The sequence below is a fragment of the Lotus japonicus genome, chromosome 3 (assembly GCF_012489685.1).
Source record: "Lotus japonicus ecotype B-129 chromosome 3, LjGifu_v1.2".
NCBI lineage: Eukaryota > Viridiplantae > Streptophyta > Magnoliopsida > Fabales > Fabaceae > Lotus > Lotus japonicus.
The window spans coordinates 7,327,442-7,353,755 of record NC_080043.1 but is presented as its reverse complement, the minus strand read 5'-3'; the positions used below and the strand labels follow the sequence as shown (position 1 = coordinate 7,353,755).

General features: G+C 41.0%; 1 protein-coding gene and 1 pseudogene across 1 annotated transcript; one reads left to right on the top strand and one right to left on the bottom strand.

Moving 5' to 3' along the window:
• The first annotated feature begins 186 nt into the window (after window positions 1–186).
• LOC130745941 (uncharacterized) lies at window positions 187–12,342 on the top strand. Its single transcript, XM_057598393.1, has 7 exons — window positions 187–375; window positions 2,168–2,206; window positions 7,684–7,821; window positions 9,053–9,192; window positions 9,335–9,426; window positions 10,267–10,382; window positions 11,223–12,342. The coding sequence occupies exons 1-7, from the start codon at window positions 229–231 to the stop codon at window positions 11,835–11,837; spliced, it is 1,287 nt and encodes a 428-aa protein (XP_057454376.1). The 5' UTR covers window positions 187–228; the 3' UTR covers window positions 11,838–12,342.
• A 9,468-nt stretch (window positions 12,343–21,810) lies between these two features.
• Window positions 21,811–24,837, bottom strand: LOC130749582 (uncharacterized; annotated as a pseudogene).
• Between the last annotated feature and the right edge of the window lie 1,477 nt (window positions 24,838–26,314).

Below are 26,314 nucleotides of genomic sequence, written 5' to 3'. Positions count from 1 at the left end.
AAATGTTTACCCATATTTATAAGTAATGGATAAGTTCATAGTCCCAATTAAATAAGAAATAATATAAGATATCCAAAAATATTATCATATATTTTTTTCATATTTATTTAATTCCTAATCTAATTAAATAAAAAATAATCTAAGATATGATTCATATTCTAAAAATTCGTATAAATAAATTGACCCCAATTTGTATTCTGTGTGTGATCTCTAGAAAGAAAAGTAAGAATGGGCGACGAAGAAGAAGAGGAGGTGGTGGCTGAAGTTGAAGCCATGGAAGCCGTATACGGAACCGATTGCCTCCTTCTTCATTCCTTCCCTCCTCATTTCCACCTCTCCCTCAAACCCAGAACCGCTGATGTCTCCTCCGAACAGGTCCATTAACGATGTCGCATTATTTAATTTTATTCCACCAATCAATCAATTTTATTTTGGGTTTTTTTGGTTACTAGTATTGAATTTATAATTTTACATGCTTCTGAATTTGTGGGCAATGATTTGTGGCAGAATTTGCTTAAGCTATATACTAGCTAGGTGGTTAGGTGCATTCTCTGTCAACAATAATATCCCTCATAATTTAGTTTTTGATCGAGCTTAATGGCGTAGTGTGATCCATATAGCCGACCTCACTTAGTGGGGTGAAAAGAAACTTAGAGTCTTATTCAGGTCAAAAGTTGAGCATACATAGAGGTTCGGAAGTCCCCTTTTTATAGTAGGTAGACCTCCTTACCCTAGGGTCTCGCCCATTATATAACGGTTGACTAAACAAGAAGGCGGCGCTGATCCGGGCATGAAATTAGCCGTCCTAATAAACGGGGAATGTTTATTTGGTTGACTTTAAGCGTCATATGGCGCTGATTGCGGGATATGGTCGATTGACCCGGCGGCTGCTATTTCCCCTTTAGTCACGCGGGCCAGAGCCATCCTGTTTCCTCCATGGCTAAAGTCCATGTCTGCCACAGGACGGGGCTTTACAGGCCCAATAATTGCTCTTATGGGCACTGACCGCCTAACCCAAATCCATATTGGTCCAGGCATGTTTGCTTTTCATTTTGCCAGTTTTCTTTTTTAATTGCATAAATGCCCCTTTGTGTTCATTTTATTTAATGTTTTCAAAGTTTTGTATTGTATCACCGGTTTTCTGTACTAGACTTTGAAAATAGTGAACAAAGTGAAAACTAGGATGCATTTTTTATATTAGACCACATAAGTGAAAATGAAAACCAAACAAGCCCTATGACTATATGAATTTAATGAGTTGGAGGGTTTGGCAGTGGTGTAAAAACGGTGCGATGATTTGATATCATTAAATAATAGAGATAATGAAGTGGTAACTCAAAGAAGTCTCACATTGCCAAGATTAACAAGTGCACAAGTGCATATATAATAAAGAACACACACACCCATTGCCTTAAGCCTAAGGTTTTGTGGTGTTGTGTGGTTCTAACTTAGGATTTCTAACATGGTATCAGAGCTGGTCTGATCCAAGCCATGACTTCCGCTTCCAAAAAAAAAAAAACGAAAAAAAAGTAAAAAAAATCCGAAAAAAAAAAGCAAAAATGGCAGTCCCATTTGCGCAAGCCAGGGCCTCAGACTCAGACGAAGGAACACAAGTCCAAGGACCTCCGATGCTCCCGCTAGAGTACTAGCCCAGACAAAGAAAGTCGAAAGGCAGACTCAGACGAAGGAGCACAAGTCCGACGGCCACTGATGTTCCCGCTGGAGTGCAAGGCACAGGCAAAAAAAAAAAATGGAGTCCCAATTGAGGGGGAGTAATAGAGATAATGAAGTGGTAACTCAAAGAAGTCTCACATTGCCAAGATTAACAAGTGCACAAGTGCATATATAATAAAGAACACACACACCCATTGCCTTAAGCCTAAGGTTTTGTGGTGTTGTGTGGTTCTAACTTAGGATTTCTAACAAACCTACTACTTTTGTATATATGTTTTACTATTTTGATTCAGTATTATATTTGAGTGGAATTATGATATTGTACGAGTCTTATGTGCCCTGGATGCTTCAATCTTCGTGATTTGTTATGATGTTCTAGGTTTACAAAATTATCAATACAGTTTATCTGGTTTGTTTTGATTTCGTGCATTTGATTCTGCCCCTGGAACAATTGTATGATTGTTAATAGTTTTCTGATGTTATCTTTATGCAGTTTGTAGAAGTTATTCTAGACGTACGAGCAAGCCCACAGGTATGTTTTACTAAACATATGGTGTTTGTTCTTGTTTTATCTTATTAGGTTATATGTAGTCACATGCTGACATGCCATTGCTGACATGTCAATCTGTAACAGAATTAGTTATTAGGTGTAACAGAATCAGTTACTGTGAGTAACTGATTCTCTCTCTCTCTCTTAGTAACAGCTTGCTACGCAAGCTTCTCTGATTCTCTATAAATAGCTAAATGCTATTCATTGTAACTCAACCTTTCAGAAATACAATTCAGTTTACAATTCAGTTAGAATTTCAACATGGTATCAAGAGCAGGGAACGATCCTTGATCCTTTTTTTTCTCTGGTTTTTCTTCTTCTTCACCATGGCTGGTGAAGCTCCAGAAGCTCCTGTGCCAGTGGCTCAACCATCGTTGAGTGCTTCTTCTCTGGTTCACAAGCTCACCTTGAAGCTTGATGATACGAACTTCCTCTCATGGAAGCAACACGTAGAAGGAATTGTGAGAACTCATCGCTTGCAGAGTTTTCTCACAGCACCGCAGATTCCTCTTCGTTTTCTCACTGATGAGGATCGTGAGAATGTGGTTGAAAATCCTGCGTATCAAGCCTGGGAACAGCAGGATTCAGCGTTGTTCACTTGGCTTCTATCGTCTCTTTCACCTACTGTTCTTCCTACTGTTGTGAATTGTACTCAGTCATGGCAGGTTTGGGAAGCAGTGCTTGATTTCTTCCACGCACACTCGCTTGCTCAGTCCACACAACTCAGATCTGAGTTGCGATCCATCACCAAAGGATCGAAGAGTTCTTCCGATTATCTGAAGCGTATCAAATCTATTGTGAACGCTTTGATCTCGATTGGAGATCCGGTTACGTATCGTGAGTATCTTGAAGCGATTTTCGATGGCCTTCCTGAGGAGTATAGTCATCTCATGACTATCGTGAGTAGTCGCGAGTTTCCGTGCTCGATCTCGCAAGCTGAAGCGATGGTAATCGCACACGAAGCACGTTTGGAGCGTATGCGTTCGCGCCAGACTCCTGCGACTTCTCCTTCTGCTTTCCTTGCTCAGGCAGTTGCGCCTCTGTCAGCGCCACCGCAAGCGCCACCGTCTGCGCCACTTCCTGCGCCATCGCCAGCGCTGCCTCCTCCGCCTTCATCAGTCGCATCTGAGGTTCATTACGCCTCTCGCACTGATTCAGAGGATCGTGCATATGAAGATCGCGATGATGATCGTTCTCGCTCCGGTGACAATCGTGATCGCGGAGGCTACAACAACCGTGGACGCGGTGGACGTGGTGGTTACAACAACCGTGGACGCGGTGGTGATCGATCTTCAGTTCAGTGTCAGATCTGCCATAAGTATGGTCATGATGCTAGCATCTGCTATCATCGAGGCAACTCTGCTTCACCTGCACAGAATGCTCAGCCAAACGTGTCTTCCAACACACCTGTGCCTTCTCCTTATGGTTTTGGCTCCTCTTATGCCATGATGCCTCAGTTTGGATACTCACCTTTTCGTGGATTTCAACCTTTTGGTGCACCTGCACAGTTTGGCATGCCTTTTGCTGGTGGATCTGGTTTTCCCTTTGCATCTGGTGCAATGTTTGCTCCTGGCTATGGATATGCTTCTCCAGCAATCCAGCATCATCCACCTTTGGTTTTGGCTTCCATCCTCGAGCTTCACCACAACAGCCTCGTGCACCACAAGCTATGCTGACTTCTGCCCCTTCCACTCTAGGAAATTGGTTTCCAGATTCAGGTGCAACTCATCATGTTACTCATGATGCTTCTGCAGTTTCAGATTGTGTGTCAGTGACTGGGAATGATCAAGTGTACATGGGAAATGGTCAAGGTTTGCCTATCACATCCGTTGGTTCAGCTTCCTTTTCTTCTCCCTTTCACACACACACTACTCTTCAACTTAAAAACCTATTGTTAGTTCCTAATATTACTAAAAACCTGGTTAGTGTTAGCAAATTTGCAAAAGATAATGGTGTTTTCTTTGAGTTTCACCCTTTTCATTGCACTATTAAATCTCAGGATACTTTTAGGACTCTTCTCCGAGGCTCTCTTGGTCCAGATGGCTTATATTCCTTTGATGGCATGCACTCTTCAACATTCCACAAGGGTTCTCCTCCAGTTAGACTATTTTCTTGGTGTTCAAGTCCATCACTTGCAAGATAGGTCTCTCCTACTTACTCAGACCAAATACATTGGTGATCTTCTTGAAAGAGCAGACATGGTTGAAGCTAAAGGCATCTCTACACCTATGGTCAGTGGTGCCAAACTAAGCAAGCATGGAGCAGATTATTTTGCAGATCCTACACTCTATAGGTCCATAGTTGGGGCCTTGCAATATGCCACTCTTACCAGACCTGAAATAAGTTTTTCAGTCAACAAAGTGTGTCAATTTCTCAGTCAGCCCTTGGAGGAACATTGGAAGGCAGTTAAGAGGATATTGAGGTATCTAAAGGGTACAATTCATCATGGCTTGCATATCAAGCCTTGTTCTCTGCATTCTCCAGTAGCTCTAGTAGCATACTGTGATGCTGATTGGGGATCTGATCCTGATGACAGGAGATCCACCTCAGGGTCATGTGTTTTCTTTGGTCCTAATCTTGTCTCTTGGACCTCTAAGAAGCAAACTTTGGTAGCCAGGTCTAGTACTGAAGCAGAATGTTAGAAGTCCCACATTGGCTAGAGATAGAGCATAGATAGCCTTTATAAGGGTTGTGCAAACCTCAACTCTTGAGCTAGCTTTTGGGTTGAGTTAGGCCTACCTACTTCTAATATGGTATCAGAGCCTATCCTAGATCCATTTGTTGTTTGTTGTGGAGACTTCCCATATTTGGGGCACCCGTTGTTGTTGTTCCCACGTTCCAGGTTGTTCAGTCCTGGACGTGAGGGGGTGTGTTAGAAGTCCCACATTGGCTAGAGATAGAGCATAGATAGCCTTTATAAGGGTTGTGCAAACCTCAATGTTTCTAGGCACAAACAGATCTGTTATTTTAGAGGTAAAAGCTTTGTGATTCGGTGAAAGATTTTGGTAGGAAACATATTGGGAAATGGGATGGTTTGTGCTAGATTTTTCTGATTTTTGGGTGCAGGTTCTGGTTCCTTTTCTAATAGCTATGGGTAATTCAATAGTAGAAGTGAAAATGTCAGTGTTACCTCGAATTTCTTGTGGTATTCTTACTTGGCCTTCTTCCGGGATTTCTGGTTGGCTTGGTGCAGAGATGATGGATTGGTCTTTGGTCCTTTTAGGATACTTCCGAGTATAAACATGGAACTCCTTTTTTGACTGTGGTATTTCTTTCTCTGTTTGGGCTCCACCTAAGTCTGGCATAAGATTTTCTTTAGAAATTTCAGAACTTGTTTCCACATGTTCTTCCTTGTTGCATTCATCAATAAAATTTGTATTCTCTGTGTCTACAATAGGAATGGGCAGCGGTTCATGCAAAAAATTGTCTTCACTCACATTATTATACTCCCCCTGAAGGGAATTTTTTTGAAAAAAAGGTTGATGTTCAAGAAAGGTAACATCCATGCTAACACAAAGCTTCTTTGTGATAGGATTAAAGACTCTATATCCTTTTTGGTTTGGAGAATAACCAACAAAAATGCATTTTTCTGCCCTTGGGTCTAGTTTGGACCGAGATGTGGAAGGTTTATGCATAAAAACTGTACAACCAAACACCTTTAAAGGCATATCAGTATGTAATCAACATGCTGGAAAAATGGTTTTGAAATTTTCCAAAGGTGTGCGATAATTCAACACACGAGTGGGCATTCTATTTATAAGATAGGCTGCTGTTAGGACAGCATCTCCCCACAAATACTTTGGAACATTACTCTCAAACATAATGGCACGAGCTACTTCAAGGAGATGTTTATTTTTTCTTTCAGCGGTGCCATTTTGTTGAGGAGTATTTGGACATGTCGATTGATGCTGAATGCTTTTATTTTTCAGAAACTCATTGAGATTTTGATTGAAGTACTCAGTTCCATTATCACTCCTCAAAATGGAGATCTTTGTATCAAATTGAGTTTCTACCACTTGTTGGGGAGAGTTACGGCGAGGACCCACGGGGCAAGGTCGAGGGGAAACACCAAGGAGATCTTGGACACCACATCTTAACCCAAAACCTTAAGGCATTAGGTTTATGGGTCCATCTCCTTATAAACTCTCCCTCTTACCTTGACTTCTCCGATGTGGGACTTGACTCTAACACTTGATTCCAACAATCTCCCCCTCAAGTGTGAGTCCCTCAACCACATCAGTATCACCCATGGTCCTCCCGTCTGCGGAAGCTATCCACCTTGCACCGCCGTTTGCTGCCAACGGAACCCGCCGCCTAGCCACACTGCTAGGAAGACTTTCGACACAAGGAGCCGTTACCATGGTCCCACGAACCATCGGCTCTGATACCACTTTTTTTTAATTAGAAAGTGAGGGGAGCAAGGATCGAACTCTAGACATTTCGGTCATAGAGGCTCTGATACCATGTCAAACAACCACTTTATCCCAAAAGCTTAAGCTGTTGGGTAAGGATCACTTTAATGGTTTTATATTATACTCTAACACAGAATATAGGAGTCTTGCTAATACCTCAGCTGAGTTGCTATGGATTCAATCATTGTTACAAGAGCTGCATGTTCCATTCACAGTTCCCAGAATTTTCTGTGATAATATGGGAGCTGTTGCATTAACTCATAATCCAGTTTTGCATACCCGCACCAAACATATGGAGCTTGACATTTTCTTTGTTAGAGAGAAGGTGCTGAATAAGTCTTTGTTTGTTCATCATGTTCCTTCCATTGATCAGCTTGCTGACCTCTTCACCAAGCACTTTCTCCTACTCGTTTTGAAGACCTTAGAAGCAAACTTAATGTGACTGAGAAACTAGTTTCTCACCCACCTTCAGTTTGAGGGGGTGTATTAGGATATATGTAGTCACATGCTGACATGGCATTGCTGACATGTCAATCTGTAACAGAATTAGTTATTAGGTGTAGGTGTAACAGAATCAGTTACACATCAGTTACTGTGTAACTGATTCTCTCTCTCTCTCTTAGTAACAGCTTGCTACGCAAGCTTCTCTGATTCTCTATAAATAGCTAAATGCTATTCATTGTAACTCAACCTTTCAGAAATACAATTCAGTTTACAATTCAGTTAGAATTTCAACATATCTTTTTTAAGGCTCTTAACTTCTTGTTTATTTTTATCAATGAATTTCTATAGAAAAAAGGAATAAATTCAGTTGGGTGCCTTAAAGTAATATAGCTCATATTAGTTACACTTTCTAATTCACCTCCTAGCTGAGAAACTGCAGAAATAATTGCGAAACTTTTAACTTTGTCGGATATAACTAGTCAACTTCAACTTCCATTACCTCCGTAGCATAATTTGGAATTCTTGTGCAGTATGTTATTGTTGAATGTCCTAATTTAATCAGTAGGAGTAAACTTATGTACTTTTGCATCTACCTTGTGATAGTATCCGAAAGAACCACCTTGTGTTGATCTTGTGGATTGCAAGGGTCTGGATGAACAGAGACAAAAGCATCTATTAAATTACATACAAAGTAAAGCCTGTGAGCTGTCTCCTGGTTTAATACTCGTAGCTCTTTGTGAGGTAACAGTTGCTTTATTGATCTGGCTGCATCTTTTGAAACTATAATATTGATTTTTTTACTTCATATCTCTATGCCCCTTGTGTGTGGATAATCTTATAACCTATAGGTAATTAAGGCTGTAATAGCTCCTGCTTAGACCCTAATTTTTACTTGTTGGATCGTAGTTGAACTGAGAAAATCTATTGAGAATGAAATACCTTCCCCTAAGCTATTTTAGGTGATTTTTGTCCTAGTGAATGAGTTCATATGCGTTCAAGGTACAGAGTAAAATGAGTGCTAGTTCAAAATGAAGTGCTAGGAGATGCCCAAGAGGCAATGCTTTTTATTTCTTGGGCCAATAGGTCAACTTTAAGGAAAGGTAAAAGACTTGATTGCAAGGCCAAATTAATGCAAGAGAGAAACTGGAATTGTGATGCTACCGGACAAGGGTCAGCATATCCCACAGCTGCTTTGGGGTACCTCCTTCCTGCATTGGTTTTTGATTTCTTGGGCCAATAGTTCAACTTTATGAGAAGAGTAATGACTTGATGGAAAGGCCATATTAATGCAAGAGAGGAACTGGAATTTTGATTCTGCCAGACAAGGGTCTGCATATCCCACAGCTGGTTTGGGGTACCTCCTTCCTGCTGCCCAAATGACTCTCTTAGTTCCAGTCTATCCTTGCTCGCTCGTATCCTTTACTCCCACCTGAAATCACCTGAGGCCCATTCTCTCTTTGCCACATGTCCATTCTGTTATGCTACAGATACCAGTAGTGAATATTTTCTGATTTTCTTATCACCTTGAGCCACAATCAGCTGCTTTGCACCTTGGTCCTTAGGGAATGATATGAGATCTATCAATCTAGTTATGAGATATAACAACCTATAATTTCGTATGAATGATATTACAAATAAACAAAGTCTATCTGAGTTCCTCGGGGGACCATTAGTTAAACAATATATATGTTTAGATTACAGCATTCATCTCTCTATTTTATATATTTTGGTTAGCTAATGAATTAAGAAGACATAAATAAGAACATTAAATATTGAAATGTAGGACTGTAGACTCATTCATTTAAAATACATAAAGCTATTTTCCTCCTTTTTTTGTAATGCATAATATTTTGCTCCATAGTTTATAGCTTTGAATAGCATGAAAATTGTGGAACCTGAAAATAGATGTAGCAAATCTGGTATAGTTTTTTGTTCTAATGATTGATAATTGATTATTTAAATGTATTTGAAGGAAGCAGTTGCGAAACTCTCAAGTATGAATCATCCTGATGGTGATTGTCCATTGTGTTTGTTCCCTTTGGTCCCAGACGATCGCCAAAGTGAAACCTTGCCGTTTATGAAATTAATGTCTTGCTTTCATTGTTTTCACAGGTGGGTTCTCATTAAGTTCATCTTTCTGTTACGTTCATTACATTATATTCTTTTAGAATCTTTTTGAAGTTAATTTAATGTTGGTATAACATTAGATTTTCAGATCTAATTTTTCCTCCCAACTTTTGTCTGTAATTGGCAGTGAATGTATCGGTAGGTGGTGGAATTGGCTTCAAATTTCTAAACAAACAGGCTCTTCCAGTTCAGATACTGCTACTGCACGTCCTAACAAAGGTATGGATAATTGGAAAGATGCTTTTGGCCATTAAGCTAAATGTAGTTTTCCATATGGAGTTATTCTTTTGTATAATAAAAGCATAGAAGCTTGAGGTGCTAGCTCTTGGATGTATCTAGTAAGTACGTCCAATACAAAGTGAAAAAGACAAGGGCTCAAAGTCAGCCCATGAAGTTAAATGATAATTTTCTTTAACTCATCATATGTTTACTTTCTAATTTTAGCCTCAGCATACCTATCCTTGATACTCGATACCTTGAAATAAGAACGAAATAACTCCTTTCTTCTTCATAGCCTTTGACTTCTCTTTGCTACTACTCAACGAAACCATGCGCAAATCTCCTTGTCTACCTACTACTTGGATACCGCTACATCAAACTTTAGCTAATGTTGGTCTTTTCTCCCAATGTTTGTTCAATTACACTGTCACACAGTTTCATAATATAGCTTAAGAGCTTAATTCATCTTTCCCATACTCTATAATTGATTACGATAAATATGGCTTTATGTATTGCTCCTTCCGCATCATCTGGCTTTAGGTTAGAAATCCTATTTAGATCTACAAGGACACAAGGTTATTTCTTTTTTAATTATTTTTTATGACTTTTTTCTTATGTGTAAATCTTCCATTTAGGTTCAAATGACTCTGCTTCTTTACCTGGGGGTTCTATATAAAACTACTTCAATTGTTCAAATTTGATATTAGTTTTTCTGCTTGTCTTTAGATAGCATTGTGGTGGAAAACTTGCCTCTTTGTCATGCTTTAATGCATTTTAGCAATCACCATAAAAATTCATATTACAATATTTCCCTGAGGAATTTGTGTTTCTTAATATTAGATAGCTACAAAAAATTGGATGACGGTGTTGGAAATTGCCCAGTCTGTCGCAAGCCTTTTCATGCCAAGGATTTGGATCATGTGCTGGACTTAGTTGGCTCACATCCTTCCCAATCGGTAAGTTATTTGGTTCACCACTACACCATAGAATACAAATGAGAATTTCATTATTGGCTTGTATTTGTTTGTCTTCTATGGCCTGGAGTTAGATGATAGGCATACTTGAATGATTTTCCTTTTGAACCTTACTTAAAGTCTGATAGGGTTGCCCTTCTTGCTGCATGCAGTAGATAATAGGCTTTCATTGAAGAGAACTGGATGATTGTCAATTGTTCCGAAAGATGATTTGGAAGTTTTGTATTAGCATGTGATAGGCTCAAGCTCAACTATATTCTATTGATATTAAGTCCTGATTTCTCTAATTAGAGAGATATATGAGAAGGAAACTTATCTTTTAGGCTCCTGTCATTTCATTGTCAACTTCAATTCCATTAGTGTTTAGTTCAATATTCAAAAGGCTTGAACTAGCGAAAACCTATTTACTCTGACACCCTTATTTTATATTTTGTTGGATTTTTTTACCAGCTGGAAATTTTTATAATTTCTTTAATATTTTGAATTTGATATATCGGCTGTGAAGGAAAAAAAAAAAACCTTCAGAAATTCCAACTAAGCTGCTGTCTGTGTCAGATTGTCACATATATATGTAAAGAATGTTCCTAGTATGTTTTACCTCTTGTAAAATGGCAGTGAAGACCATTTGCAAATTATAAAGAGGTTTTCAAATCAAGAATATATTTTAGCTGTAACCTTCCAGGGTTGACATTTGATGGATCGTCTCCAAACTGCAAATTTGATGCTAAGGAAAAAATGTTTGAAGCCCAATAATTATGATTTCGAAGTTGATTCCTTTTATTATGCTATTGAAGTTAGTCTCTTTTTTCTTTTGGAATCCAGGATATGGATAATGATGATAAAGTCGATGATGAGGAAAAGCTCCTTCAATCTGAGTATGAGATCATTAGGAGACAGAAATTTGAAGCTATTCTAAATATACAGAAGGAGAAAAGTGGTTTGATTGAACCCAAAAGAGATTTAGTAATTACGCCTGGTATGTATCTTCCACAACCAGTTGCAGCGCCGAGCTCCACATCGACCAAGGAATCTGATGAGCAGCAAGAGAGAGATCCACCTGCAGTTGTGTCAGGAAGACATGACAGTGGGACCTCAAATAGGCCAAGTTCTAGTGGGAACATGAATTATGATGCAAGGAGGCAGAGGGGAAGAAGTTATCACAACTCAAGTTCAACTATAAGACAACCAGTTGCAGCGCCGAGCTCCGCGTCGACCAAGGAATCTGATGATCGGCAAGAAAGAGATCCACCTGCAGTTGTGTCAGGAAAACATGGCAGTGGGGCCTCAAATGGGTCTAGTTCTAGTGGGAACAGGAATTACGGTGGAAGGGGGCAGAGAGCAAGAAGTTATCACAACTCTAGTTCAACTGTAAGACATCCTCCAAGAAAACCAGTCCAACAGTGGGCTATGAGAGACAATACTAGCAGTAAGCAATAGAAGTGACATGTCTCTCACTGCTATTGGTCATATATATATATATATATATATATATATATATATATATATATATATATATTTCATCAATGTTTAGAAGGTGCACAACAAGATACACAAATTGGCAGTAAAAGACTTAAATAGGTACATCTCTCCCCTCCTCTTTTTTTTGTTGGGGAGGTATTGAAGAATAGGGGACAAAGAAAAGGAATGACATGCACATGGTTCTTACTTCTTACGTTATCTGTAGTATCCTGTGCTTTTTTGGTTGTCATCCTGAAGTTGTGAATTGATATTCTCAATTAGATGTACGTCTTCTACTTTATCATCGCATTGGCTCTTAGCTCGGTGAATTCCTGTAATTTGAAGTAAAAGCTATATGGTTATTCTTGGCAAGATTTACTAATTGCCCAAACATCATAGTTGTAATTGAATATGGGGCGTGGCTATTCACACCACTCACATTTGTTATTTGTATCACCCTTTCACTTTTGAGATTCTGAAATTACCCCTAAGGATACCACCACCCCTTCAACTCCTGATCAAACTATGACTTGTTTTTAATTTTAATGAAAATATATATAAATTTTTGATGTGGTGGAAATTAATTTTTCTCGCTAAAATTTCATATATAGAAGACTAGCAGGAATTTCATGCACTCTTTCATTTCTCATTGCACATATGACGTGAGAGCAGGGGATTCCATAATAATCAAAGTGACTACAATCGCACACAAATTTTGAAGAATTCTTATCATATAATACCACATTTCATAAAAAAAACTTGTACATCCTTAGCATCACCACATCATTGACCTCTGTCATTTGAATAATATTCAAGTCATCCACACCTTCAATATGAGTTTTCACATCTTTAAACATGCTTATGGTCAGATGCTTTGAAAAACCGCACTCAATATAACCAAGTCGGCATAGACTCTGAATACACTATCTTAAAACCAACTACCAACTCATTTTGCCGGTACGCTTTTAAAGTCCTCTCAAAATTATGAATAAAATCAATCAAACTGATTTTACATTGAAAATAACTCTTGATGAATGAATTAATCCCTTCACACATTGACGTGATTCTTATACTTGCAAAGAATTTGTCTCTCAAATATGCACTTTCTCACATTGTCTTCATACCATACATTTGGGTCACCACTCATCATTAGCAAGTCCATACTTTTCTATAACCTTAGCCCACATAGGTTCAAATCTCTTTTAATTGAAGATACCATAAATGAGACCGTTAAAATATCCAAAAAATCTGAATTCTTCACTTTTTCTAAAGCATTGTTGGATATGCCATGACCACAACTTGTGTTGGGCATTAGAAAATACACACCTTATAGCTTCTTTCATAGTCAAATCACCGTATGTAGCAACTGCTTTGGGAGGCTTCTCAGACATGCACTCAGCAAATGTTTTAAAAACTCACTTATATGTCTGCAGAATCATCATCTATAATCAAAGCACAAATAAGAATTGTTGTCTGACCATGATGATTGTAGCCACAGAAAATATTAGGGGCTTGTTATATTTGTTTCACTTAACAAGATCTCATCAATGGAGATAGATCTTAAAATAAGATCTGAATCTAACAAGATCTCACCACTGGAGCTGTCGTACATGATATGAGATATTAGCAAAACATAAGATCCGTGTCATAGCTCGTTACCATCAAAAGTAAGATCTTAAATAAAATAATCATTGTTTCTCTCTCATTCAATACAGGAAATGTAAAATGAATAATATAAATATATTGGTATTGTGGGTCCAACCAAAAGTAAAGTAAGATCAAAACCATTAGAGTGAAATGTTCATCGGAACGTTATGGGTGCCTTAAATTCTATGTGGTAGTACGGACCCACAAATAGTAAGTTAAGTCCCAAAATAAGTTCTTATTGTAGGAGATGCTTATAAGTGCTGTAAAAACAATAACATTGCCAAAGACATGATAATCCACTGTGCTTACTCTATCACTTCAAAATAAGTCCTTCAGATTTTTATCACTAATTTTAGTATACTTGAAGAAAAAACATTGAATCACTCTCAGTATTAGCCTGAAAATATGATAAAGCAACAACCGCGTCTCCGTTCCGAAACCTAGATCATAGCATGTTACAGGTGGACAAAGCCGTCATTAATTTAGGCTTAAATAAGTTTGTAGTCCCTAACCTTTACTAAATGCTTGGTTTTCGTCCCTCGCCGGAGCAAAGGTGGGCTTTAGTCCCTAACTTTTGCCAAAACGTTTGGTTTTGGTCCCTCCGGAGATTTGGGTCAACGCCGGAGTTCCGGCGGCCCATGTGGCATGACCACGTGGATTAATGAGGCCATGTGGAATTTGTTTTTTCTTTTTCATTTAAATTTTTAAAAAACTCAGAAAAATCCTAAAAAACAAAAAAAAAACAAAAATCCAGAAAATAATAAATTTATCCTCATCATCTTCATCCCATTTTTTTATCTTCTTCACCAAATCAAAATCAAAACTTAAATCCAAAACCCATTCATCAACCAAAAATTAAAATCATCATGCTTCATTCAAACCCGAATTCTATCACTCAATCATTCAAACCCTAATTCTATCACCAAAATTATCTCAAATTCAAACTCATTTTCATAACCTCTTCACTCAATCCAGATTTTGGGGACAATTCCTATTAAAACCCTAAAAACCTGGAAACAATCCCATAATTTCAAATCTCCTTCCTGTTAAAAGCTCTAACGTATTATCATCATTCTTTTTGTCTTCCAGTCGCAGCCATCTCTGTGCGATTTTGTCTCGGTGCTAGGATTGGGTTTCGGTGGTGCGATTGGGTCTCGGCGGTGGTGCGATTCCAATCATCCATGTCTTCCTTCATGACTAGCAGGGCCCTTGGCTTTCCCTCTTTCCCGATCTCGTCGCTTTTCTATCTCTGGAATCTCTCTTTCTCTCACTGAGTTTGGGGTATTTTGGTTGAGATTTGGTTCAGTTGCTGATCTGTTTTTGGGTTGAGAACAAGGTGAAGAAGAAGATGGTGGGAGGAAGGGAGGTAGTGGGTGTTGGGTCTGTTGTTGGGTTGGGGATGAGGAGATTTTGGGTTTGTTTCTGAATTCTGAATATAGTGCTTCTCTCTTTTTTCTGGATTTTGGATCTGCTTCAGATTCCACCCAAAACTATGCTTCCTTCATCAAGTTCCATTTTTTAATTCAATTGCCTCTAGACGTTAAACTTTTTCCCATCCTAATAACCTTCATCTTTCCGAACTCTGCATTCTCTCCTCTTCACTGGAGAATAAAACACTAACTTTACCTTTTTTTCCTTCAGTCCAACCCACCGTTGTTCTTCAGTGACTTGATTTTTATTTTTACGTTGATTTTCATTTTTCGTTTTTTTATTATTTTATTAATTATATTTGTGGAGTTTTAATTTAGTAGTATTTTTCTGAGTTTTTTAAAATTTAAATGAAAAAAAAAACAAATTCCACGTAGCCTCATTAATCCACGTGGCCATGCCACATGGGCCGCCGGAGCTCCGACGTTGACCCAAATCTCCGGAGGGACCAAAACCAAACGTTTTGGCAAAGGTTAGGGACTAAAGTCCACCTTTGCTCCGACGAGGGACGAAAACCAAGCATTTAGTAAAGGTTAGGGACTAAAAACTTATTTAAGCCATTAATTTATCAACGGATAATCCTTCATTGGTTTACCGACAATTTTGTCAAAAAAACTGTGTGTAAGTGTGTAACAATTATCAACGAGGCGCTTACGGACGAACATGTGATTATCGGCAATCTGTCAGAAAGTTGCTATTACGTACTGATTGCATTTGGCCATGGCCGTCGGTTTATAAATTTGTGAAGTTTGCTAAACAGCAAACATTTTATTTGAGTGAGGAATGGATTGTGTGCCATTGTGATAAGTGTAGGTGTTAAAATATTTGTGCGCACTGAAGTCCAGTATCTTGCAAGCAACAGATAAGTTTTATTTCCTACAAATTAAACGATTACTAAAATCTACTTCCCGAGATGATAGATCTTTTTTCCCAGACATAAACCTTTTTATAGACTAATTTCTTGTTTGTGCATGTTCTGGGAATGAACATTGAGGGAAGGTATAGTACCAAAGGGTAGAGAGATTGTGCTAGGGAGAGAGAGTAAGAGAGAGAATGCTGAATTTCATGTGTTATTTTATCAAATGAGCCAAAAGTCCCTTACAATTGATAACTACCTCCTATTTATAGAGCTTGGGTACTACCTATTGGGCCAATTGGGCCTCCGAGATCAAGCCCCATCTGAAGGCCAGGGCCCCGCCTCAGGGCGGGATACATGCTGGGCGTTGCCCCTCTAGGGGCTCGCCCAGTCCACTAGTCCACAAGACACCGAGCTCGAGGTACGAGAGCTAAGGGTGTCTTTTAAATGCTGTTACATGTCTTATTATACATCGGAATCTACACTGCCAACATGGCTTGAGAAAAGAGAAGTTAACTAAATCGCCAACATAGCGTGAGCAAAAGGAAACTAGCATTTTCAGTTACCCAGTCCACTGACTTGACGAGCAAACCGAGCTGGCAAGTCCACAAGTCCGCAAGCGGCGGGAACGACTACTTTGTATTGGTGATAAGTTGGAGCAGGTGTAAGATCGCTCGCCGGCGGGAAAGGTGGCAGGCATGGGTCATGTGCCGATCATTCAATCACTGACCGGCGGTGACCCCGGCGAGCGACTAAACTTCGTTGTTGGTGTCAATCGTCAGGCGATGGCGTTTGATCCTTATAGTGGCGAGGCTTTTCGCGCTTTCCCTTATTTTAAAACCCTTTCAAATTTCTATCTGCCTCACGTGGCTGCCCCACGTGATGTGTTGGTTACATCAATTTCCCTCTTTCTCCGGAACCGTCACTTCACCTTTCATAACCGTCCCATCGTGCGCAGTAACTCCCCATTGCACGCGACCCACCTCCCCAAAACCATCATGACTTCCAACCTTCCACATACGTCCAACACGCGTCACCCTTCCAGCTTCTCCCCTTCTCCTATAAAAACCCTTCTTCCCCACTGTCATCCCTTTCCGAGACCCCTCTTCACTTCCCTAATCGCTTACCAAACTCCTTCTGCGCACTTCCGCTCCGGAGCCGTCGCTTATCACCCTTTCCGCTACCCACTCTTCACATCCTACTCCGGTGAGTCCCACTGTCCCTATCTTTACACCGCACACATACTTATCTTTTCCTTTCTTTCACTTCACTGTCTTCTAAAAATGGCTTCAAACCCTACCTCCCCTAATCACTCTTCTTCCTCCTCCGAAAGCGACCCTGACTCCACCGCTGCCGGCGGCCTCCGTTTAGAGGTTCCGGAGATCCCAGCTCACCGCCTAAAAACCTACGCCACTCTGCCCCTTCCAGTCCAAGTAGCCCCCAAACACGAGGCTATAGATCAACCTTCCATCTTCCAAGACAGTGATCCCATTGTGCAATTCGTGAACTCCCTGGGTGGCTTGTCCAATGACGATGAGTTTAACGCCAAACTCAGGATCTGGGTTTGCAGTCCCGGGGATCGCCCCTGGCTTCACAAGCCAGACGGCGACGTAAAGAGATCCCATTTTTTCTTTGCGTACGAATACATGTTTAGCGAGCTTGGAATCAGGCTTCCTTTCTCGCCCTTTGTCCAAACCGTCCTCCGCGACATCAACGCGGCTCCCTGTCAACTCCACCCTAACGCCTGGGCTTTCATTCGATGTTTTGAAATCCTAAGCGCCGCTGTCGGCATCGCCCCATCCCCCACCAGTTTCTTCTACCTTTACGACGTCGACCCCAAGTCCATCAAAAACAAAGGATGGATTTCCTTGAAGGCCCGAGCCGGCCGGAAGTGTTTGCATCCTCACAAAAGTAACGCGAAGTCCTCCTTCGCACGAAAGTACTTCCGTGTGGCGGTTCATCCCGCCTACCCAGAGGCATTCACCCTCAGAGACGGGACCGCCCTCTTTCCTCTTTACTGGACGGAGAAGCCCAACGGGATCACCGATCCTTCAGAGGAATCCTTGTCCGCCAACGATAAAGCCTTTCTTAATCTCCTTGCCCCACTTCCCATCCTTGACTGCACAACAGTCCTTGAGGGCGCTGACCTCTCAAGAAATCCCAAATATTTAGGTTGCCCATAGCTCACTTTTATTATTGACATTTCCTTTCTCGACTCCTATGTTGTCACTGATCGTTTTTTTTTATTGTTACAGAAGATATGAATTTCACGAACGCCGAGCTCCTGAAGGCCCGCGAGAGGAGAATGGCTCGCTTTTCCCCAAAATTCAACACTGAGGGCGACGCGAAAAAACGGGGCGGTGCTGAGAACCAAGCCGAGAGCACCAAAGCTCCCAAGAGGAGAAGATTGGCCAAAGCCTCCTCCGGCGCCGGCACATCCAACCCTGGCGCTCAGCCCACCACTGCTGCTGCGCCTAAAGGCAAAAATGTCGCTGAAGCCTCCGTCGCCGCAGCTACCGAGCCAACCGCCGTACCAGCTTCTACTCCTGCCTCCGCCGGTGCGACCACTGCTGTTGCCGCTGAGTCCTCTGTTAACGCCACAAAAGCTGCTGCGTCTTCCAACACTCCTATTGGAGAGAAGGAAAAAGAAAATGAAACCCCAAAGTCTCCCGCTCGCCAAGATGCGCCTCCTAGCCCGCCCTCAACACATGATGCGGGCTCCATGCCTTCCCCGCCTCATCAAGGGGAAAAATCCTGTCCTGGCGCTGCCACTACCTCTGAAGCGGCTCAAATTGAACAAGCCCCTGCTCCCGAGGTCGGTTCTTCAAGCTATTATAATATGCTCCCCAACGCCATTGAACCCTCAGAATTCTTACTTGCTGGTCTCAACCGTGACGTCATAGAAAAAGAAGTTTTGAGTCGGGGCCTGAATGACACCAAGGAGGAGACTCTTGCTTGCCTCCTACGCGCTGGGTGCATCTTTGCTCACACGTTTGAGAAGTTCAATGCCGCCAACGTTGAAGCTGAGCGGTTGAAGGCCGAAAGTGCTAAGCATCAAGAAGCCGCCGCTGCTTGGGAAAAGCGTTTCGACAAACTAGCGACGCAGGCAGGAAAAGACAAAGTCTATGCCGACAAGATGATTGGCACGGCGGGGATTAAAATCGGCGAGCTGGAGGATCAGCTGGCGCTGATGAAGGAAGAAGCAGATGAGCTTGATGCAAGCCTTCAAGCTTGCAAGAAGGAGAAAGAGCAAGCTGAGAAGGACTTGATCGCCCGAGGCGAGGCGCTGATTGCTAAGGAGTCAGAGCTTGCCGTTCTGTGCGCTGAGCTGGAGTTAGTGAAAAAAGCGTTGGCGGAGCAAGAGAAAAAGTCTGCGGAGTCCTTGGCCTTGGCGAAATCTGACATGGAGGCGGTGATGCAGGCTACGTCCGAGGAGATCAAGAAAGCGACCGAAACCCACGCCGAGGCCCTCGCCACGAAAGATGCTGAGATTGCTTCCCAACTAGCAAAGATCAAAAGTCTAGAGGACGAGCTGGCGACTGAGAAGGCCAAAGCCATTGAGGCGAGGGAACAAGCCGCTGACATCGCCCTTGACAACCGCGAGCGCGGTTTCTACCTCGCCAAAGATCAGGCCCAACATTTGTACCCGAACTTTGACTTTAGCGCCATGGGAGTAATGAAAGAGATAACCACCGCAGGACTGGTTGGTCCCGACGATCCTCCCCTGATTGACCAAAACCTCTGGACAGCGACTGAAGAAGAAGAGGAAGAAGAAGAACAGGAGAAAGAAAACAATGAATAATGTAATTTTAACATTACTTTAGCTTTTACTGTCACCTTGTAGTGTACTTTTCCGCCATTCGTCTATGTTTAAGCAACCCTTCGCCATAGCTTTTTATATCGCCGTTGGATATTTTGTAAATCATGTTGGAATGCTTCCGCCAAACATTTTTTAGTCGCCGCCGCATCGTCATCACCATCTTGCTTTAGCCTTATAAGAAATTAGTTTGACTTGCTCGCCACTATTTTGCGGTAGGTCGCTACCCTCATTTTTGGCGGTAGGTCGCAACCCTCTTGCGGTAGGTCGCGACCCTCTTGCGGTAGGTCGCCACCATTTTGCGGTAGGTCGCTACCCTCATTTTTGGCGGTAGGTCGCGACCCTTTAGCGGTAGGTCGCCATCCTCTTGCGGTAGGTCGCGACCCTCTTGCGGTAGGTCGCCACCCTTAGCGTGAGGTCGCCACCCTTTTGGCGACTTTTGTGTGTCTAAACTGAGTCTTACAGGTCGCCACCCATAGCGTTTGGTCGCCACCCTTTGGCATGAGGTCACCACCCTAGCGGTAGGTCGCCACCCTTGGTGTGATCGTCCCATTTCGGGACTCAAAGTGCTTTGGGTTCCAATGGCCAGTTGGATTACCAAAGCGGTGCTCAGTAGAATGGGCAATTTGTACCCCACACATCGCCAATGAATCCGGTTGTTACGTGGGCTTTTCCGGGGCTAATTTAGTTCATCGTGAAACTTGTTTCACTTTGTAACTAAATCGCGCCATCAGGAGCTTGTCCCACCCAATAACAAACCGCTTATGGAAGAGTCTTCCAAGTTTCACAAAACTTTGATGGTGTGCCTCAATTCACGCACTCTTTCTCTTTGATCCGATTTGCTCCTCTCTGTCTGAATCAAAACCAGTGAAGACAATATAACTTCTAATACCAACTTCAAAATAAGAAAATTAGGAAATACAACAACTGAGAAGGGAATCAAATGAAAGATGGAGGAAAAGTTTGAAGGAATTGGAAAATTTGTTGGCCAGCGATCTTAACCATAGCAACGCTTTACTCGCCAAACTTCCATGGCCAAAACAAAACGTGCCCACCAGAATTCCGCCGCTGGAGTACAACGTGCTTGATTCCAACGCCAACGACATTCTCTCGCCGTCGAACTCCATCGCCAACAACACTAGCTCGCCGCCTACCTTCAAAACGTGCTCGCCAAAACCAACACGTGCTCGCCAAAGCAAACGTGCTCGCCAAAGCAAAAACGTGCCCGCCAGAATTCCAACGTCTCGGGATTGGCTCTGCTCCTCATGTATTGTGCTCTGGACAGATTCCTCGCCTTTGTTTTTTTTCTTCGTCATTACCGATCTGCTCTCCCTTGCCTACATGCTTCCTCGATCTGAAACTCCTCCTTTTATCGCTGCTTGGGCGACGTGTCGCCCTTTTCCAACTTCACGCGCTTTCTTTTGAAAGCGTCGTCCTCCTCATCAAGAATATAAGTGCTGGCGCGAGCACGCATCTCCTCCATCGAACGCGCCGGCTTACGTGTCAATTTGCTGTTCAACCCTCCCGGTAGCAAACCGTTTTTAAATGCTAAAGCACAAGCTCGAGGCTCCTCGTCCTCAACCTTGACCGACGCTGCGCTGTACCTTGCCATGTACTCTTTCAGTGATTCTTCTTCTTGCTGGCGAATATTATATAGGTCGTTGATCGTCACCGGCTGATTCTTATTCGCCGAGAATTGCACTAGAAACTTGGATGAGAAGTCTCTGAAATTTGAAATCGATCCGCGCGGCAAAGTTGTGAACCACGCCATCGCCGTCGATTTGAACGTCGATGGAAACATCCTGCACTTCACCACAGACGGCGCCAAATGTTCTGGGAATGAACATTGAGGGAAGGTATAGTACCAAAGGGTAGAGAGATTGTGCTAGGGAGAGAGAGTAAGAGAGAGAATGCTGAATTTCATGTGTTATTTTATCAAATGAGCCAAAAGTCCCTTACAATTGATAACTACCTCCTATTTATAGAGCTTGGGTACTACCTATTGGGCCAATTGGGCCTCCGAGATCAAGCCCCATCTGAAGGCCAGGGCCCCGCCTCAGGGCGGGATACATGCTGGGCGTTGCCCCTCTAGGGGCTCGCCCAGTCCAGTGCATATGATAAACATTTATATCAGGATAAAGTAACTATTCAAAATAGGCATCACAGTATACTCTAAGTAGAGATGGAGCAATATTTCTAACTCGGAGACAGCAATTGATGTAGACTGGATATATATAAATCAAACAGCCTCGTACATTACATTGAGATTTAAAACAAATAGCCACATTTATTAGATAGTTGCTGAAAACAAACAGCCACACAGACATTACATTAAAGAGAATATAATATATAAAGAAAACATCAACAAGCTAGCTAGGGAAGTCTTTATTCTTAAGGTTCTGGCAATAAGAAACTCATAATTAGAAATATTTTAATTGAAAATCACGACATTAGATGCGCTAGTAGTACTAAATACTACCTTTTCCAATAAAAAATTTCTAGTTTCTTATATAACTAGCTAATGCATGCCCAGAGGACAGTACCATTTAGCATTTGCCTTATTCTTATCATAGATATCATACTTTTAAAGATCATATTGATAATGGGATTGTTGTGGACGAGCCTTATGATTAATAAAATCAAGCCTACCATTTTTGCGTGGCAATTTGCCCTGAAGAGAGGGCCAATTGGGAAGGATAGGCTTGACACCACCGAGAAGGTAGTCATCAGTTGTGCCTGGAGCAAAATTCATAAGTGCATAATACGCCCCTTTGAAGATGTAAGCTTCATTGGTCCTATGAGATGCAAAAGCTGCTTCAATCCCAGTTTCAAAGATTGTTCCTTCCAAACAAGGATACCCATTTCTAATGATTTGGGAGTGAACCAGAGTCTTGGAAGCATAGTTTAAAATAACATACTGGCCACCACTGAATAAGTAGGCTTCTTTTTACTCTTACTTGACCTGAATGCCGTGTCTATCCCTGTTTCACACACGGTACCTTTCAAGCAAGGAAACATGTCACGGATTGACATGGGACCTGAGAGTATTTTGTCATCCGTAGTTCCTGGAGCATAGTCTATGTAGGCACAAAGGTTTCCGGAAAAGATATAGGCCTCGTTCTTATCAGTGTCAAAGGCACAATCTATTCCATGTTCTCCAAATGGTGTGCCAATAAGTGATGGAAACCCATCACAGATAAGTAATGGCCCATTCACAATCCTGTCATTCTTGGTTCCGGGAGCATAATTCATCAATGCATACTCATCATTCATGAATATGTAGGCTTCATTTTTCCTAGATGAACGGAATGCAGCATTTATATAAATAGGTATATCTTCCACGCCATGACGATACCACTCAAGTTCATCATCATCCTGAAAGCCATGTGACAGTACTTCTCTTTTCTTTAGTCCAACCCCAGCCCCAGGTGTAAAAGTTTCTACAGGCAGGAACCGTCGTACCCTATCATCATCTAGGTAATAAGATAGAGGGACAATGATTATGAAATGGACATCCAGACTTGGACGGAAATGACCGTTTAATATTAATCTTTCTTCTCTATTCATTCTCACAAACCTACAAAGAAAAGTAAAGTAAATTGAAATTAGAAGTATATGCTAACAAGGCTATTATGTAAATTTAAATTCGTCTCCGAATGTTAGCTTAAGTGGTAAGGGTTTGGGGGGAATTTGGTGAAGGATCCAAAGTTCGAGCCCTGAGGATCACTAATTTACTAACATTTATAACAACATATTAAAAAAAAATCCGTAAATGCCTCATCATTTGCGTTCAGTAATTACTTCACTAATTATCTCTATTAGTAAGTCAAGCCATGAGACTGTTTCCGAACGGATGGATGATGAAATTCATAAAAAATCAAAAGAAAAACTTTCGCATATACAAATTAATATTATTCTCAATTCTATAAAGAAGTTATAGAATTGGAGACTGATTCCCTCGTGCTCCTCCGGTGGCTTTTAGTAGGACATCTCTGTTAAATATAATATAAAATAATTCATTTGAACCCTATCCAAAGCTTAAGTTTTTTGGATAATAGATTATTTAACAGGGTAGACAATTGAATGGTTTTATAATATATTTTAAACACGTACTCTCATGTAAGAGTCATTTGAGCTTAAAGCGTGGACAGTGTGTACATGCCCACCTATCGTGCTCCATTCAACTTTTTATTAGGAGAATTGAGAGTGGTATGGAACGAACTCTGGACTATTTGGTCATATATAGGCTCTGATACCATGTCAAATAAGTGAAACAACCAATTATCCTAAAAATTTAAGTTGTTAAGTAAGAGTCATATGAATGATTTTATATTATATTATAAGGTACTCATGAATTCTGCTCAAAGTGTTTTATCATTAGTGAACTAATGATATTTAAGATAAAGTGAGTTATGAGTTTCATATATACTTTTTTGTAGATAATCTTATTGGTCCTTAGGTTAAGTTATCATGAGTAATTTAGACAATTCATAATAATTTATTAGTGAATTATGAAAGCGTATATCAATTAGGAGGTATACAAAATTCCATACCGTGATCCAGGTGTTCGTGTGGCTGTGTATATTTGAGCAGAGCGAATGTATTGAGGTGCAATACCACCCACAAAGGTGACTTCAGCTTGAGAAGAGTACTGATCATATTGATTCCCAAGGGTGACACGGACCCAAATACCACCAGGAGCATATATCTCATAACGATACAGTTGAATTTGGCCTCCTTGTGGGAGGGTTTGGAGGGAAGGAGTTGGAGTCCATGTATTGCTAAGAGTGGTGCTAACAAAGGCACGCGGTATAGGCCTGTTGGCGTCAAGAGGTGCCCCAGCATTTTGGACATAGTCTTGCAGATCATAGTAGGTGCTGTTCGGAGTGTTTCCTTGTGGCGGTGCTCGGAACCCATTTGCGAAAACCTCCTGGTAAGGCCTCGTGTTCCATCGATACACCGGACGTCGAACATCAAACTCATAGTCGTCCCCTCTGTATACGATCTCACACAGAGGTGGGTTTCTTACAAAGCGGTTAACGCGGTCCACAGTCTCCACCAATCGTTGAGCTTCTAATACATTTCCTTCGGTCACGGGCAATGCAAAGTTTGCTGAACACCCTCTGCCCGCAGAATATGGAGGGATAGACATGATGATCTTTCTTTCAAAGGTATATGTATTTCGTAATTAAAACCAAGCAATTGTCGATCGATATGAATAGATATAATTAAGCCCAACACTGAGCAAGCTTATATATATACACACAAAGCCAGAGAGAGAATAAAAAAATGTGAATCGAATCATTATTTTATGATTCTACTACTCTAGCATTTTGTTTTTGTTTTTCGCGCGCAAGTTCATGGAATCTGTATACAGCCGACAACATTGACTAATTGCCTTGTACTCCCATGAAGTCGTAAACGGTTGGTCGTTAAATATATTCTAAAATTAATGTGAGAAACTACCACACAAATTTCATGGTTTCATTATTTTATGATTCTACTACTCTAGCATTTTGTTTTTGTTTTCGGCGCGCAAGTTCATGGAATCTGTATACAGCCGGCAACATTGACTCATTGCCTTGTACTCCCATGAAGCCGTAAACAGTTGGTCGTTAAATATATTCTAAAATTAATGTGAGAAACTACCACACAAATTTCATGGTTTCATTATTTTATGATTCTACTACTCTAGCATTTTGTTTTTGTTTTCGGCGCGCAAGTTCATGGAATCTGTATACAGCCGGCAACATTGACTAATTGCCTTGTACTCCCATGAAGCCGTAAACGGTTGGTCGTTAAATATATTCTAAAATTAATGTGAGAAACTACCACACAAATTTCATGGTTTCATTATTTTATGATTCTACTACTCTAGCATTTTGTTTTTGTTTTCGGCGTGCAAGTTCATGGAATCTGTATACAACCGGCAACATTGACTAATTGCCTTGTACTCCCATGAAGCCGTAAACGATTGGTCGTTAAATATATTCTAAAATTAATGTGAGAAACTACCACACAAATTTCATGGTTTCATTATTTTATGATTCTACTACTCTAGCATTTTGTTTTTGTTTTCGGCGCGCAAGTTCATGGAATCTGTATACAACCGGCAACATTGACTAATTGCCTTGTACTCCCATGAAGCCGTAAACGGTTGGTCGTTAAATATATTCTAAAATTAATGTGAGAAACTACCACACAAATTTCATGGTTTCATTATTTTATGATTCTACTACTCTAGCATTTTGTTTTTGTTTTCGGCGCGCAAGTTCATGGAATCTGTATACAGCCGGCAACATTGACTAATTGCCTTGTACTCCCATGAAGCCGTAAACGGTTGGTCGTTAAATATATTCTAAAATTAATGTGAGAAACTACCACACAAATTTCATGGTTTCATTATTTTATGATTCTACGACTCTAGCATTTTGTTTTTGTTTTCGGCGCGCAAGTTCATGGAATCTGTATACAGCCGGCAACATTGACTAATTGCCTTGTACTCCCATGAAGCCGTAAACGGTTGGTCGTTAAATATATTCTAAAATTAATGTGAGAAACTACCACACAAATTTCATGGTTTCATTATTTTATGATTCTACTACTCTAGCATTTTGTTTTTGTTTTCGGCGCGCAAGTTCATGGAATCTGTATACAACCGGCAACATTGACTAATTGCCTTGTACTCCCATGAAGCCGTAAACGGTT

Coding starts and splice junctions, on each gene's coding strand:
- LOC130745941 (XM_057598393.1), top strand. CDS start 229: ATGGGCGACGAAGAAGAAGAGGAGGTGGTGGCTGAAGTTGAAGCCATG. Junction 376..2,167: donor CTGATGTCTCCTCCGAACAG/GTCCATTAACGA, acceptor ATCTTTATGCAG/TTTGTAGAAGTTATTCTAGA. Junction 9,193..9,334: donor TGCTTTCATTGTTTTCACAG/GTGGGTTCTCAT, acceptor TGTAATTGGCAG/TGAATGTATCGGTAGGTGGT.